Source organism: Meleagris gallopavo, chromosome 5, assembly GCF_905368555.1.
Source record: "Meleagris gallopavo chromosome 5, MGAL_WU_HG_1.1, whole genome shotgun sequence".
Lineage (NCBI taxonomy): Eukaryota > Metazoa > Chordata > Aves > Galliformes > Phasianidae > Meleagris > Meleagris gallopavo.
In genome coordinates this window covers 40,658,247-40,671,618 of record NC_139408.1, presented here as the reverse complement: position 1 = coordinate 40,671,618, position 13,372 = coordinate 40,658,247, and the positions used below count along the sequence as shown (strand labels likewise).

The 13,372-nt window shown below is 46.0% G+C and overlaps 1 protein-coding gene across 2 annotated transcripts in view; it reads left to right on the top strand.

Moving 5' to 3' along the window:
• Positions 1–12,015: 12,015 nt before the first annotated feature.
• SEL1L (SEL1L adaptor subunit of SYVN1 ubiquitin ligase) overlaps positions 12,016–13,372 on the top strand; it is a 28,461-nt gene continuing 27,104 nt past the window's right edge. Inside the window, exon 1 of one of the 2 annotated variants that reach the window (XM_085225441.1) lies at positions 12,016–12,178. In XM_085225441.1, coding sequence (XP_085081567.1) covers positions 12,106–12,178 — 73 coding nt within the window. In that variant the 5' untranslated portion in view covers positions 12,016–12,105. The remainder of the gene's footprint in view (positions 12,179–13,372) is intronic. The other variant, XM_085225440.1, reaches the window with a different exon arrangement.

Here is a 13,372-nt window from a genome sequence, read left to right as displayed (position 1 = left end):
AACCACAAACATGCTCTTTATGTGCTTTTTCATAATTTGTCATAAGAACATACAGAAGAATTTTCTACTAAACTTCATTCCACTTTGTGTGAAAAAGATATCCCCCATCTCCTTTTAAATCATCATTTCCTTTTGTGCCTGAGTTGCTGTGTTAGAAATAGTTAGCAATCAGTCTCTATACTTCTCCTTACTGCTTGCAATTTTATAAATCTTTACAAAACCTGTTTTCCAATAGCCTCTTTCCTGAGACAAAAAGGTCCAGTTCTCACATTGAAGTTGTTACATCTTTCTGAACATCCTCAAAATCTGCTTATCTTACATAAATGCTATTATGCCCTTCTCAAGATATGGTGAACAGAGCTCTGCAAAGAGTCATTTAGCCTTCTCTTTCTCTCCCATTAGATTTTTTTTGTTAAAAACAAATAAAAGTATGCAAAACTGTCTCTGAGCAGTATGCAGTGAGAATGAAGTCACTTATGTTTGTATCAGATTATATAAATTCATGAATGTAAAATAAGTATAAATTTAACCACAGTACACACACACTGTAGGGTGAAATGCTTTAAACTGTTTGCACAAACCTCTCACTTTATAGGTTACACTTCCACTTACAGATAAACTATAAACAAGAATGGCTAAACCATTAGAGAAAACACTCTTAACAAAATCAAATATTTAAAATAAAATGGGTTTTATACTCTTCCATTATCATTGTTAGATGTCTGATCACTAAATCATTCCTTTCAGACAGCAGTCCCACTTTCCTTCAAGCCTCAGATGTTTGATCACAGAAATGCCTGTTAAATGGCTTTTAGCAAATGGAACATTGATTTTCACAGCCCAAGTGGAGATTAAAAAAAGCATAATGTTCTGTCAGTGCTGTTTTTATTCCTGTGCTCTCTACCATGTGCTTTTTTCACAAGAATCATGTCTGAATACTGTAAGCAGGCCAACTTGGTAGTGCACTGGGATCTGACACAAGAGGAAGACAACTAATCTCATAATAGGATAATCTCAGTGTGAATCAGCGTATCAATATCACTTGGTGACTAGGTAAGAGCAGTACACTTTGCTGGAAACAGTGAAATAGGGCTGGACACCTAGCCAGCAAAAAGCAACCACACAATTTTAATTTTGCCTTCTTCAAAGGTAAGTGGCCCATTCCTCCCAATAAGTGTAAGTCTAGTTACAGTACTTCACTCCTGACAGCTACAAAGATGTGATTCTGGAATGGGGATGTTTCTCTTCAAAACTCTTCCCAACATCCCTTAGCAAAATACATGCTGCCACCCCATTCCAAGAAATGTAGCTCAACTCACATAGCTCAGTCCTAACCTCCTACAAGTTTCTCTTTCACAGCTTAACTTAGTTTTCTGCTGATGCACTTTATATAATCTTGGGTGGGCTGACATTTATTCTGAATATTGATTTCTTACTCTGAAGTCTTAGAGCGTTTCAGAAGCAGGCAAATTACTTTCACATGCTTTTCTAAATATATACAGCTGATCAGGGTTGATCATTTCTCACCCCCAAACTACCTCAGAAAAAAAAAACAATGCATCTCCATGTTCCTTACTTGCAGCATTTTTCCGAATACATTACACCCTGCATAAGTGCTAGGATTGTTTATTTATAATTGATAGTTTAAACCCTGTGATTCTTTTATGTACTTTCAGCTGAATGACTCAATTTTTCTAAGTAAAGAATTATGAACAATAAATAATTATGTTTACAAGCTAACAATGAAAATGCCCTAGAAATGAGAGCATTGCTGGAATACTTCTGTAAACACAAACTAGACACTCGAGAATTCACGGAATCCTAAGGGATAGCCAATATAACCAAAAACATTCTCAAATATCCATTTTTCTTCATCTGGTTTTACGTTTTCCCTATGTCTGGGGATATTTCCATAGATAATAGCCAACACTATTCCCAAAATGAATACTCTGAATACATCTTTGCTTGCTCATTCCCTGACCAGAGTTCTTCTTTGGTCCTGAGTCTGTAGTCAGCACAGAAAGTTTCAAGAATGGGATACTCAAGCTAGAAAGGAAAACATCAAGTCCAGGTTCCTTTTGTCACTAGGACATATCCCCACGCTGCACTTACGATTTTCTCCTATTTTATCTTGAAGGGTTTTAGTTCCTTTGATCTCTTCTTAAAGTAATTCAGGTTACTCTAGAGTTTGCCACTTTACTACACATTCTGTTGTATTAATGTGTAGTAAAGTGGAGCATATACAATATTTTTAGGTTGTAAGCTGTTTTAATAGGATGTTGGATATGTCACTGCAATAAATCACTTAATTTGAAATTGTTCATTTCCCCCAGCATCTGCACCACAACTTATGAGTCACCTCACAAAATCATTTCAGAGATACTTCAGTATATTTAAATCCACACATCTATGCAGAAGTACGGAAACAACTCCTGTTACTTTCAACTACAAATACTAAACCATTAGACTGCTTTTCTACTAAATTAAGTTGTTCTCCTTACTTTATTTAGTAGGATAAAAATCTAATGCTGCATTTCTTCAATAATTAAAACATTTTAAAAAGTACAAACACCATGCTTTCCCCAAACCAGGGACAAAGATGGGCCTGATGTCACAACACTTTTAGTCTCTGTAGAATAAGCAGGAGTTCATTATGCTATGTTTGTTATGCACTGTCATCTAAAGACAGGACCATGAGCACAAAGCCAATTGGATAACGTGGAAGTTGCCATGGCTAGGTGTAGAGCTGAGGCTCCTAGCACAATTCAGACATAAGAAATCTATACAAACAACTCATGCCCTGAGCCTGTAACATTACAGCTCTAGTAAGAGTGTAACACTCAGATTTCATTCAAACCTATAGGAAATTCCACTGAAGATAACCAAAGTTCCTCCCCTGAGAAAATAAGCAGTAAGGGGAAAAAAGCAACTGATAGCAGTAATTCAGTAGCAGAATTAAAACTAGAACAAATGCAAAAAGAAATATGATTCCAGAATCTTAAACATACAGTAGTATCTTTCTCATTGTAAGAGTATAAGGAGTGTAAGAGCATCTGGTTAATAAAATTACCAGGTTAAGTATTACTTAGTGTAATAGAAATAACAAGCAACAAGAAAAACAATAAAGCAAATAAATGCACAAATATCAGTGAGTAGGTATGAAATGAGACAATAACAAAGATGAGAAGCAAGCAGTCATTAACTGATAGGTTGTTAAAAGAAACTACTCAAGATAGCCTTGAGGGAGGCACCAGAAAACCAAAATTGTTGTATTGCAGAAGCAGGACTGTGATAGTGTATAAAAAATATGGAATACTAGAAAGAACTTGAGAAGTTACACAAACACTATAGAATGCTTCGGGGAGGGGACAAAGGCAGGGTAAGGGTGGACAGCTGTGAAACACAGGACACTTGTCCAACTAAGCCCTGTACCTGACCAGTCTATTAAACCTTTTTTGTAACCTCAGCACTACTCGAGGGTAGGAAGGCCCTGAGGGGATCCAGACAGCCTAGATAGATGGGCAGCACCTAATTGAATGGCATTCAAAGAAGTAAAGAGCCAAGTGCTGCACTTGAGTCAAAACAATCACATGCAGTGTGTCTGGAAAGTTGCCCAGCAAAAAAGGACCTGCAGATGCTACTCAATAGCTGGCTGAACGTGATGCAGCAGCATGCCCAGGACAAGAAGGCCAATGACATCCTGGCTTGCTTTAGAAATACTGTGGCCAGCAGGACCAGGGAAGAGACCATGTCCTTGTACTCATGCCCTGGTTGATCACACCTTGAATCCGGTATTACGGGCCCCTCGCAACCCTGATAATGGGACTTGATGGGTCAGGCAGATGGCTGAACTTAACAATAGCAAAGGGCTTTTCCAACCTAAATGATTCTTAACCTGTCATGGTTTCATGATTTTTCATTATCTGTATTCCACATCATAACATCATGCAATGTACTGGGGGTTTGACTGCTGATGCTCAAGTTCCGGGTGCCTGTCCAGCGGAGAAGAGCAGCTACGTTTCCCCAGGGGGCTTTGCGGTCAGCGAGGAGATATAACTCCCGGCAAGGTCACCTGATGCTCTCTTCTCTGCCTGCGCTGCTTCGCTTGCGCTTCTCTGCCTGCGCTGCTTCGCTTGCGCTTCTCTGCCTGCGCTTCTCGCCTGCGCTTCTCTGCCTGCGCTTCTCATCTCAGCGTTGTGGTAAGGCCGATCCACCATCAATTTCACATTCTCTCTCCTTATAAAATTCTGTTGATACCATATTTAGTAAATTACTTTGTTTTACCTCAGATTGTTGCCACTGTTTTCAATTATTTCGGGGTCCCTTATTTTCTTTTTTTTTTCCCGGGGGCGCGGATCCGCGGATCCCTCCGCCCTTCTAGTCACGGAACCGGGCCGAACCAGCCCGTAAACCGTTGACATTCTTGGTGGAGAATGCGGGCAACAGTTGCTTTTTAGCTTTTTGAACAAATCTCTCTCTCCGCTCTCAGACAGCTTCATTGGGAAAGTTTATCTGTTTCACCAGTACTGTCTGAAAGCGTGACCTTGAAAAGTCCAGGCGGACGGCCAATACTCTAGGATATTTGTAAACTTTGAGCCTTGCTATCTTGTTTCTGTAAAAGAAAAAAAAAAAAAAAAAAGAGAAAAAATGCTTTCTCTACTGAAACTGCCTTTTAAGGGGCTGCATGCCACTGTCTCTTCTTTCTTAATGCTAAAAACATACTGGGCCTTAATTAAGTTCACCACTTTGCTCTATGGAGCAATAGGTATATATAGCCAATTGAAAACATGGATGGAAATAACTATGTGGCATCTGCATATTATGTGGCATACCATTCCAGAGGGAGCTGCTAATTTTACAGGGTTGGGGATTTTTAAGCAGGTTTCCAGCCTCTCCTTTGAATTCTTTATGCGGATTTTCAATGCTCACCTGATCACGTTATTAATCTCCGTGAATGTACTGCTCACCATTTCACTTATTATTAGTATTTATTATATTTTGAGGAAGTCTGCCCCAAAACCAGTAAATACTGAGTGGCAGGGAATGTGGAGAGGCCTGGGTGAGACTTTAGAGAGATGGAAATCTTCGGTGTCATGGAACTTTACTCCAGAACACCTGAAAGACCCTGAAAATTTAAACAGATATTTGAGACAGGAATGTCGCGGCTCAGGAAGATCTGAGGAGGCCCAAATTATTTGGGGCCTGGCTAATGCTTACCGGGCCTTATTCAATACTATCCTGGAGAGGGAGAGAGTTTGTGAAATTGAAAAGGAGAGTCTCAGGGAAACAGTGCAAAATGAGCGAGAGAGTATCCTGGTCGAGAGAAACAGCCTCCAATCTGAGAGAGATGCCCTCCGAATTGAGAGAGACTCCCTGCAATCCAAACTCAACAGTCTTCAATCTCAACAAGACACCCTCCAATCTGAGCTAGATACTCTCATAATCGAACGAGACAGGCTCCGAGCTGAACTGGAGGATGAGAGCATTGGAACTGACCAACCTGATCAACTACAAGAAGCACCACAATTGATGTCACTTGCCCCTGTAAGAGGACGGAAAATGAAACGAATCTCGACTCAGTTAGAAGAGAAGAAAGAAGAGGAGAGAGGTCCAGAGGAGTGGCTCCAAGATCCACAAGAAGCACCCCTAAGTCCAGGGGAGGGGCCCTCAGTAAGACCACGGTCACCGGCGCCAATGAGGGCAACAAGAAGTCCCGAAAGAGTAAGAGGTGAGCAAGATATCGTTACTATTGTTGATCGATCTCTGAAAATGAATGAAATTCGAAGTCTGAGAAAAGACTTTTCACGTCACCCAAATGAGCCTATTGCCACTTGGTTACTTCGATGTTGGGACAATGGGGCCAACAGTGTGTGGCTGGATAGTAGAGAAGCTCGCCAACTGGGTGGCATTGCTAGGGACTCAGCCATTGACAGAGGTATTAGTACATGCCAGAACCAGGCCTTTACCCTCTGGAAGCGGATGTTGTTAGCTGTAAAAGAAAGATACCCCTTCAAAGATGATCTGATGCCTGAGAAAAAGAAATGGGCTGATATGGAAGAAGGCATCTGTTATTTAAGAGAATATGCTGTGGTGGAAATGCTACATAGCCCCGATTTCATTCCTGACGAGCCAGACCAAGAGCATGATCCCGAGAGAGTCAGGTGTACACCAAACATGTGGCGTACATTCACAAAGACCGCACCAGAAAGGTACGCCAGCACATTTGCAGCAATGTATGGCAGAGGGGAAAGAAGACCCCTTATAAGTGAATTGGTTAATAAACTTCAAGACTTTGAGTTACATTTAAGCCCTCTGCGAGCTTGTGTTTCAGCCATTACAAAGGTAGCTGAAAAGCTGGACAGAATGGAAAACAAACAAGAAGATATAATAGACAAACTATCAACCGTGCCTGAAGCTGATAAATCCATGGAGGTAACGGATACATCAAATGGGGACCAGAATTCCCAAAACAGCCTATTGGAGGGGCTCATCAACTTGATCTCCTCCCAGCCGGTGGCATCTAATGTCTCAGCCATCAAAAGAAGACGTTCTCCTGCTCGAGCAAGTGACAACAGTAAGACCACATCACGTTTTGCCTTGTGGCATTACCTACGTGACCATGGAGAAGATATGAAGGAGTGGCATAAACAACCTACTCCTGTACTTCAAGCACGGGTAAGAGAGTTACAAGACAAATCAACCACCAAGGTGAACTTCTCCAAAAAGGTGATTGCTCCAGTTGCTGCAGACAATGAAGGTAACAAATAGAGGGGCCCTGCCCCCAGCCAGGGGGGGGAAAGGGATAATAGAGTTTATTGGACTGTGTGGATTAGATGGCCTGGCACATCAGAATCACGAAAATATAAGGCCCTGGTGGATACTGGTGCACAGTGCACTCTAATGCCCTCGAGTCACCAAGGGACAAAATCAATTTATATTCATGGGGTGACTGGAGGTTCCCAAGAGCTAACTATGTTGGAGGCCGAAATCAGCCTCACTGGTAAAGACTGGCAAAAGCACCCTATTGTGACTGGCCCAGGGGCTCCATGCATACTTGGTATTGATTACCTCAGAAGGGGATATTTTAAGGATCCCAAAGGGTATCGATGGGCCTTTGGAATAGCTGCTGTAGACACAGAAGGTGTTAAGCAGTTGTCTATTTTGCCTGGCCTGTCAGAAGATCCATCTGCCGTGGGGTTGCTACGAGTGAAAGAGCAACAAGTACCGATTGCTACAAAAACGGTGCACAGACGGCAGTACCGCACCAACAGGGATTCCTTGCTCCCCATTCAGAAGCTGATTCACCAACTAGAGAATCAGGGAGTGATTAGCAAGACTCACTCACCTTTTAACAGCCCCATATGGCCAGTGCGTAAAGCCAGTGGAGAATGGAGGCTGACGGTGGACTACCGTGGCCTGAATGAAGTCACACCCCCATTGAGTGCTGCTGTGCCAGATATGTTAGAACTCCAATATGAATTGGAGTCAAAGGCAGCCAAATGGTACGCCACCATTGATATTGCTAACGCCTTTTTCTCCATTCCTTTGACCAAAGAATCTAGGCCACAGTTTGCTTTCACCTGGAGGGGCATTCAGTATACCTGGAATCGTTTGCCCCAGGGGTGGAAACATAGCCCAACCATTTGCCATGGGTTGATCCAAGCTGCACTGGAACAGGGAGGTGCTCCTGAGCACTTACAGTATATTGATGACATCATCGTGTGGGGCAACACAGCAAAGGAAGTTTTTGAGAAAGGAGAGCAAATAATCCAGATCCTTCTGCGTGCTGGTTTCGCTATTAAGCGAAGCAAAGTGAAAGGGCCTGCCCAGGAAATTCAGTTCCTAGGTATAAAGTGGCAAGATGGCCGTCGTCACATCCCAACAGATGTGATCAACAAAATCAGTGCCATGTCTCCACCCACTAATAAGAAAGAGACACAATCGTTCCTGGGTGTAGTGGGTTTTTGGAGAATGCATGTTCCAAACTACAGCCTCATTGTAAGCCCCCTTTATCAGGTGACACGGAAGAAGAATGATTTTATGTGGGGTCCTGAGCAGCAGCAGGCTTTTGAGCAGATTAAACAAGAGATAGCCCGTGCCGTGGCCCTGGGGCCAGTACGGATGGAACAGGATGCGAAGAACATCCTCTACACTGCTGCTGGAGAGAAAGGTCCCACTTGGAGTTTGTGGCAAAGAGCCTCAGGAGAGACCCGAGGCCGACCCCTGGGATTCTGGAGTCGGGCGTACAGAGGGTCTGAAGAGTGCTACACTCCAACTGAGAAGGAGATCTTAGCCGCGTATGAGGGGGTTCGGGCTGCTTCCGAAGTAATCGGTACAGAAACACAGCTCCTTCTGGCACCTCGACTGCCAGTGCTGAACTGGATGTTCAAGGGAAAGGGTCCCTCCACCCATCATGCTACTGATGCCACTTGGAGTAAGTGGATTGCGCTGATTACGCAGCGAGCGCGGATGGGGAATCTCAACCGTCCAGGAATCCTAGAGGTGATCATGGACTGGCCTGAAGGCAAAAAGTTTGGAACACCGCCAGCAGAAGAGATATCACGTGCTAAAGAGGCCCCACCATATAATGAACTACCCGAAAATGAGAAGACATATGCCCTATTCACAGATGGATCGTGTTGTATTGTGGGGAAACACCGCAGATGGAAAGCCGCTGTGTGGAGCCCCACACGACAAGTTGCAGAGGCCACTGAAGGAAAAGGAGAATCGAGCCAATTTGCAGAGGTAAAGGCTGTCCAACTGGCCTTGGATGTTGCTGAACGGGAGAGGTGGCCAATGCTTTATGTTTACACTGACTCGTGGATGGTGGCAAATGCTCTATGGGGGTGGTTACAGCAGTGGGAGCAAAACAACTGGCAAAGAAAGGGTAAACCTATTTGGGCTGCTGACCTGTGGAAAGATATTGCTGCCCGAATAAAGAATATGGTTATAAAGGTGCGTCACGTAGATGCCCATGTGCCCAAGAATAGGGCTACTGAAGAGCAGCAAAATAACCATCAGGTAGACAGAGCTGCCAGAATTGAGGTGGCCCAAATAGATCTGGACTGGCAGAACAAGGGTGAATTATTTCTAGCCCGATGGGCCCATGAGACCTCAGGCCATCAAGGGAGAGATGCGACATATAAGTGGGCTAGAGACCGAGGGGTGGATTTAACTATGGATGCTATTGCGCAAATCATTCACGACTGTGACACGTGTGCCACAATTAAACAAGCCAAGAGAATGAAACCTCTCTGGGAGGAAGGGCGATGGCAAAAGTACAAATATGGGGAGGCATGGCAGGTTGATTATATCACCTTGCCACGATCTCGTAATGGTAAGCGTTATGTGCTCACCATGGTGGAGGCAACAACTGGGTGGCTTGAAACCTATGCAGTACCCCACGCTACCGCCCGAAATACCATACTAGGTCTTGAGACACAAGTCCTGTGGCGACATGGTACCCCAGAAAGAATTGAGTCAGATAATGGGACTCATTTTAAAAATTCTCTTGTAGGTACCTGGGCTAAAGGTCATGGTATTGAGTGGATTTACCATATTCCCTACCATGCACCGGCCTCAGGTAAGATTGAACGATACAATGGGTTGTTAAAAACTATGCTGAAAGCAATGGGAGGCGGTACATTTAAGCACTGGGAGAAGCATTTGGCAGAAGCCACCTGGTTAGTCAATACCAGAGGATCTATCAATCGTGGTGGTCCAACCCAGTCCAGCTCCCTACATACCGTAGAGGGAGATAAAGTCCCTGTTGTACATGTAAAGAATATGTTGGGAAAGGCAGTTTGGGTTATTCCAGCCTCTGAGAAGGACAAACCCCTTCGTGGAACTGTTTTTGCCCAGGGACCTGGGTCCACTTGGTGGGTGATGCAGGAAAACGGGGATGTTCAATGTGTACCGCAAGGGAACTTGATGTTGAGGGAGTGCAGTCAGTAATTCCTAGTGCGTGTGTTTATATTTTGTTTGTCTATATTAAGCATGATGTAGTGATGTGGAATAAGGGGTGGAATGTCATGGTTTCATGATTTTTCATTATCTGTATTCCACATCATAACATCATGCAATGTACTGGGGGTTTGACTGCTGATGCTCAAGTTCCGGGTGCCTGTCCAGCGGAGAAGAGCAGCTACGTTTCCCCAGGGGGCTTTGCGGTCAGCGAGGAGATATAACTCCCGGCAAGGTCACCTGATGCTCTCTTCTCTGCCTGCGCTGCTTCGCTTGCGCTTCTCTGCCTGCGCTGCTTCGCTTGCGCTTCTCTGCCTGCGCTTCTCGCCTGCGCTTCTCTGCCTGCGCTTCTCATCTCAGCGTTGTGGTAAGGCCGATCCACCATCAATTTCACATTCTCTCTCCTTATAAAATTCTGTTGATACCATATTTAGTAAATTACTTTGTTTTACCTCAGATTGTTGCCACTGTTTTCAATTATTTCGGGGTCCCTTATTTTCTTTTTTTTTTCCCGGGGGCGCGGATCCGCGGATCCCTCCGCCCTTCTAGTCACGGAACCGGGCCGAACCAGCCCGTAAACCGTTGACATAACCTTACATGCATGCCACAGTAGCCAATAGCCAGTAACAAGAGCCCACACATTACCAGCTCTGTATACATCCAGGGGACTGCACTAGAGAACCAGGAGCGCAACAGATATAAGTGCCAGCAACACGGAATGGATCATAACCCACAGGGCTCATTGGACAGGCAGCCAGCACCAAGAGTGATGGGGTGCACGCTGCAAGGGGCTAAACAGAGACATACAAAGAGAGTAGTTCAGACATGGAATTCTGTATTCTTGTACGTTCCCAGTTAGCCATGCTAACTGGGAACTAAAAGACCTGCATCCGAAAAGGCTCCTGGATTCAAGTAGGCTACCAGGTAAAGTACACAGGGTCCATATGGAGGCATTAGGTCACCGGCTGGTACCGGCATTTAAGGGGTGCTTTATTTAGAACATAATTAAGGAGCTCAAGAAAAAAAAAAATCTTTCTTACCTCCATATATTTTTTCTCTCACTCCTACACTGCAATTAACCCTGTACACACGTTTGAAGCATGGAATAATTCAGAAGCGACCTCAGAAGGCGCAGACACAGCGCTTCACCTGCACCAAGATCTCCTCAGGCACGTACCACCACACGCTCGTGACCACCGCTCCACAACGCAGCGGCACCGAACAAACTAAGAAGCCACACGAGGCCCTTCTTTACAAGAGCTAATAAACAACGCCCCGCAGCACGTGCCTTTATTCCCGCCCTCCGCGTCAGCTCCGCCTTGTGAGCGTGCACACCTTCGCTGCCGCATGTGGCGCCGCGCGCCTCTGCCTGCCCGGGCGGAACACTGCTAGGAAGGAGGCCACGCGCTGCAGACGGATGAATTTGGTGCTGAGGGGGTTGTTAAGCGCAGTGGCTTTTGTGGGGTGATCTGTGAACGTAACGGAGCTGAGATCGGGCGTCACTTAAGCACACGGAGCGTCCTGGTGAAACCTCGTGTAATAAAATAGCAGTGATCCGAGGTTGCGGTACGGCTTGGTTTTGCACGCAGTGATGGATGCCGAGCGCCAGGCTAGCTGAGGGGCAACATGCGCCCAGCCTCCCCCACGCAATGGCTTTGCCGCTCCCGCCCCCTTCCCCAGACAGGGCTGCTCTGCGGCTCCTCGCGTATTTCGGCGCGGGGGACTATGGGTAATGTAGTCCTACTGCGTCGTGACGCCTCGCGCCCCGTAGTGACGGCAGCGCGTCGGGAATGACCTCTGCGAGGTATTGTGGGCCTTGTAGGAACGGGCGCGTGACCAATCAGAGGTGTCGCTTGGGCAGGGCGCTCTCGCGCGGCCGGGCACGGTTCCACCATTATTTTCTATTGCGATCCTATTGGCCAACGAGAGGGCGTGACAGCCTGTCAGCGCCTGATCTAGCCAATCGGCGTGGGCCATGTAGAGAAGAAAAGTCGTTTCCTGGTGGCTTGCGTACGCCGCGTTCAGCGGTCAGCTTTTACTCGTCAGTGCTGAGAGCTGATTGGTTGTGTCAGAGCGGTGGGTGGGGCGAAGGAGCCGGGCTCGGGGTCTGGCGACGGCGGCGGCGCAGCGGAGGCCAGCGGGATGGGGCGGCGGGCGCGTCTTGCGCTGCTGCTGTGTGTTGCGGTTCTGCGGGCCGCTGGGTTGGCGGCGGCCGGTGAGTGTGGAGCTGCCGCCTCTCTACGACGCGCCGGGCTGGGCCCTGTATGGTCTCGTTTTCAGGGGCCTGCTGCTGGGGCTGCCGGCTGGGCTCTGAGGTGTGGGGGAGCCGGGAGCCCTTGGGTGGTGGGTTAGGCTGGGAGCTGCTTCGGCCTCAGCAGGGTGATGTGCGAGCTGGGCATCTGGCAGCTGTGTGACTGCGGGGTGCGGAGCGGAGCTGGGCCGGGCCGGGCCGGGGCAGGCCTTTAGCGGGGCAGGCCTTTTTTCTTCTGAGGTCCCTCAGGGGCTGAAGAGTTAGTGCCTGGCGCGTCTCGTTCGTTCTAGCAGCACGGCAGGAGTCTGTTCAGTGCAACTTGGTGTATTTTGGTTTATTGCAAAATGCTTTTTTCTCCCTAATATGGATCTCATAGCTGATGTGCATATAGTGCTGATGTTGGTGTTACCAGATGAACTTTCTCCCACAGATAGATACGCAGCACTCCAGGAGCCTACACTGTGTCACTGTAATACCCTTTGCTGTTTCTGTTGGGATACTGCTTGCATTCGTGTGCTTTGTGTTTGTTGCCATCTTACTTCCCTTCCTGGGCTCCTGTTTCCCACTCCCTTCTTAGCACCAAATGAGCAAAGGAGAAGAAACATGCAGTGCCTTTATTTATATAGAGAATCTTTAAGGTCTTTGAGAACTTGAATGTACAGCTTTTGCTGCTGACAGTGTGCTTATAGACTGATATCTCAAGAAAGTTAACCTTTTCTCTAGAGATAAGCTCATTAGTCTGTGATTTATTTTCATATGTGTGATAGGAACCTAAAATTAAGTTCCGTTGTTGGAGCTCAGACTGAATATCAGCTGTAGTTATAGAGCTTAGTGCGTAATGTTATAAGCCAGCTCAACGCGTCCCATGGCATGGAAAAGGCATGTGCAAGGACTATGAAGCCAGAGGGGAGATGTACCATGACAGCGAATGCTGTGTTTGCACTGATATAAAAGATAAAGCTGAGATAATTCATGTTACATGGGCAACCTGTTGTGTATGTGGAAGTTCTGTCAAAATTAGGGGCTGTTTAATGGCACTTCTGTGGCTGTGCTAGCATGCAGAATGCAGGTCTTCTGACTGGACTGCTTTTGCACCATCCTATAGCTCTCATTGTGAATATGAAGTTCTTATGGCTTAAATCAACCTCAAAAAAAACC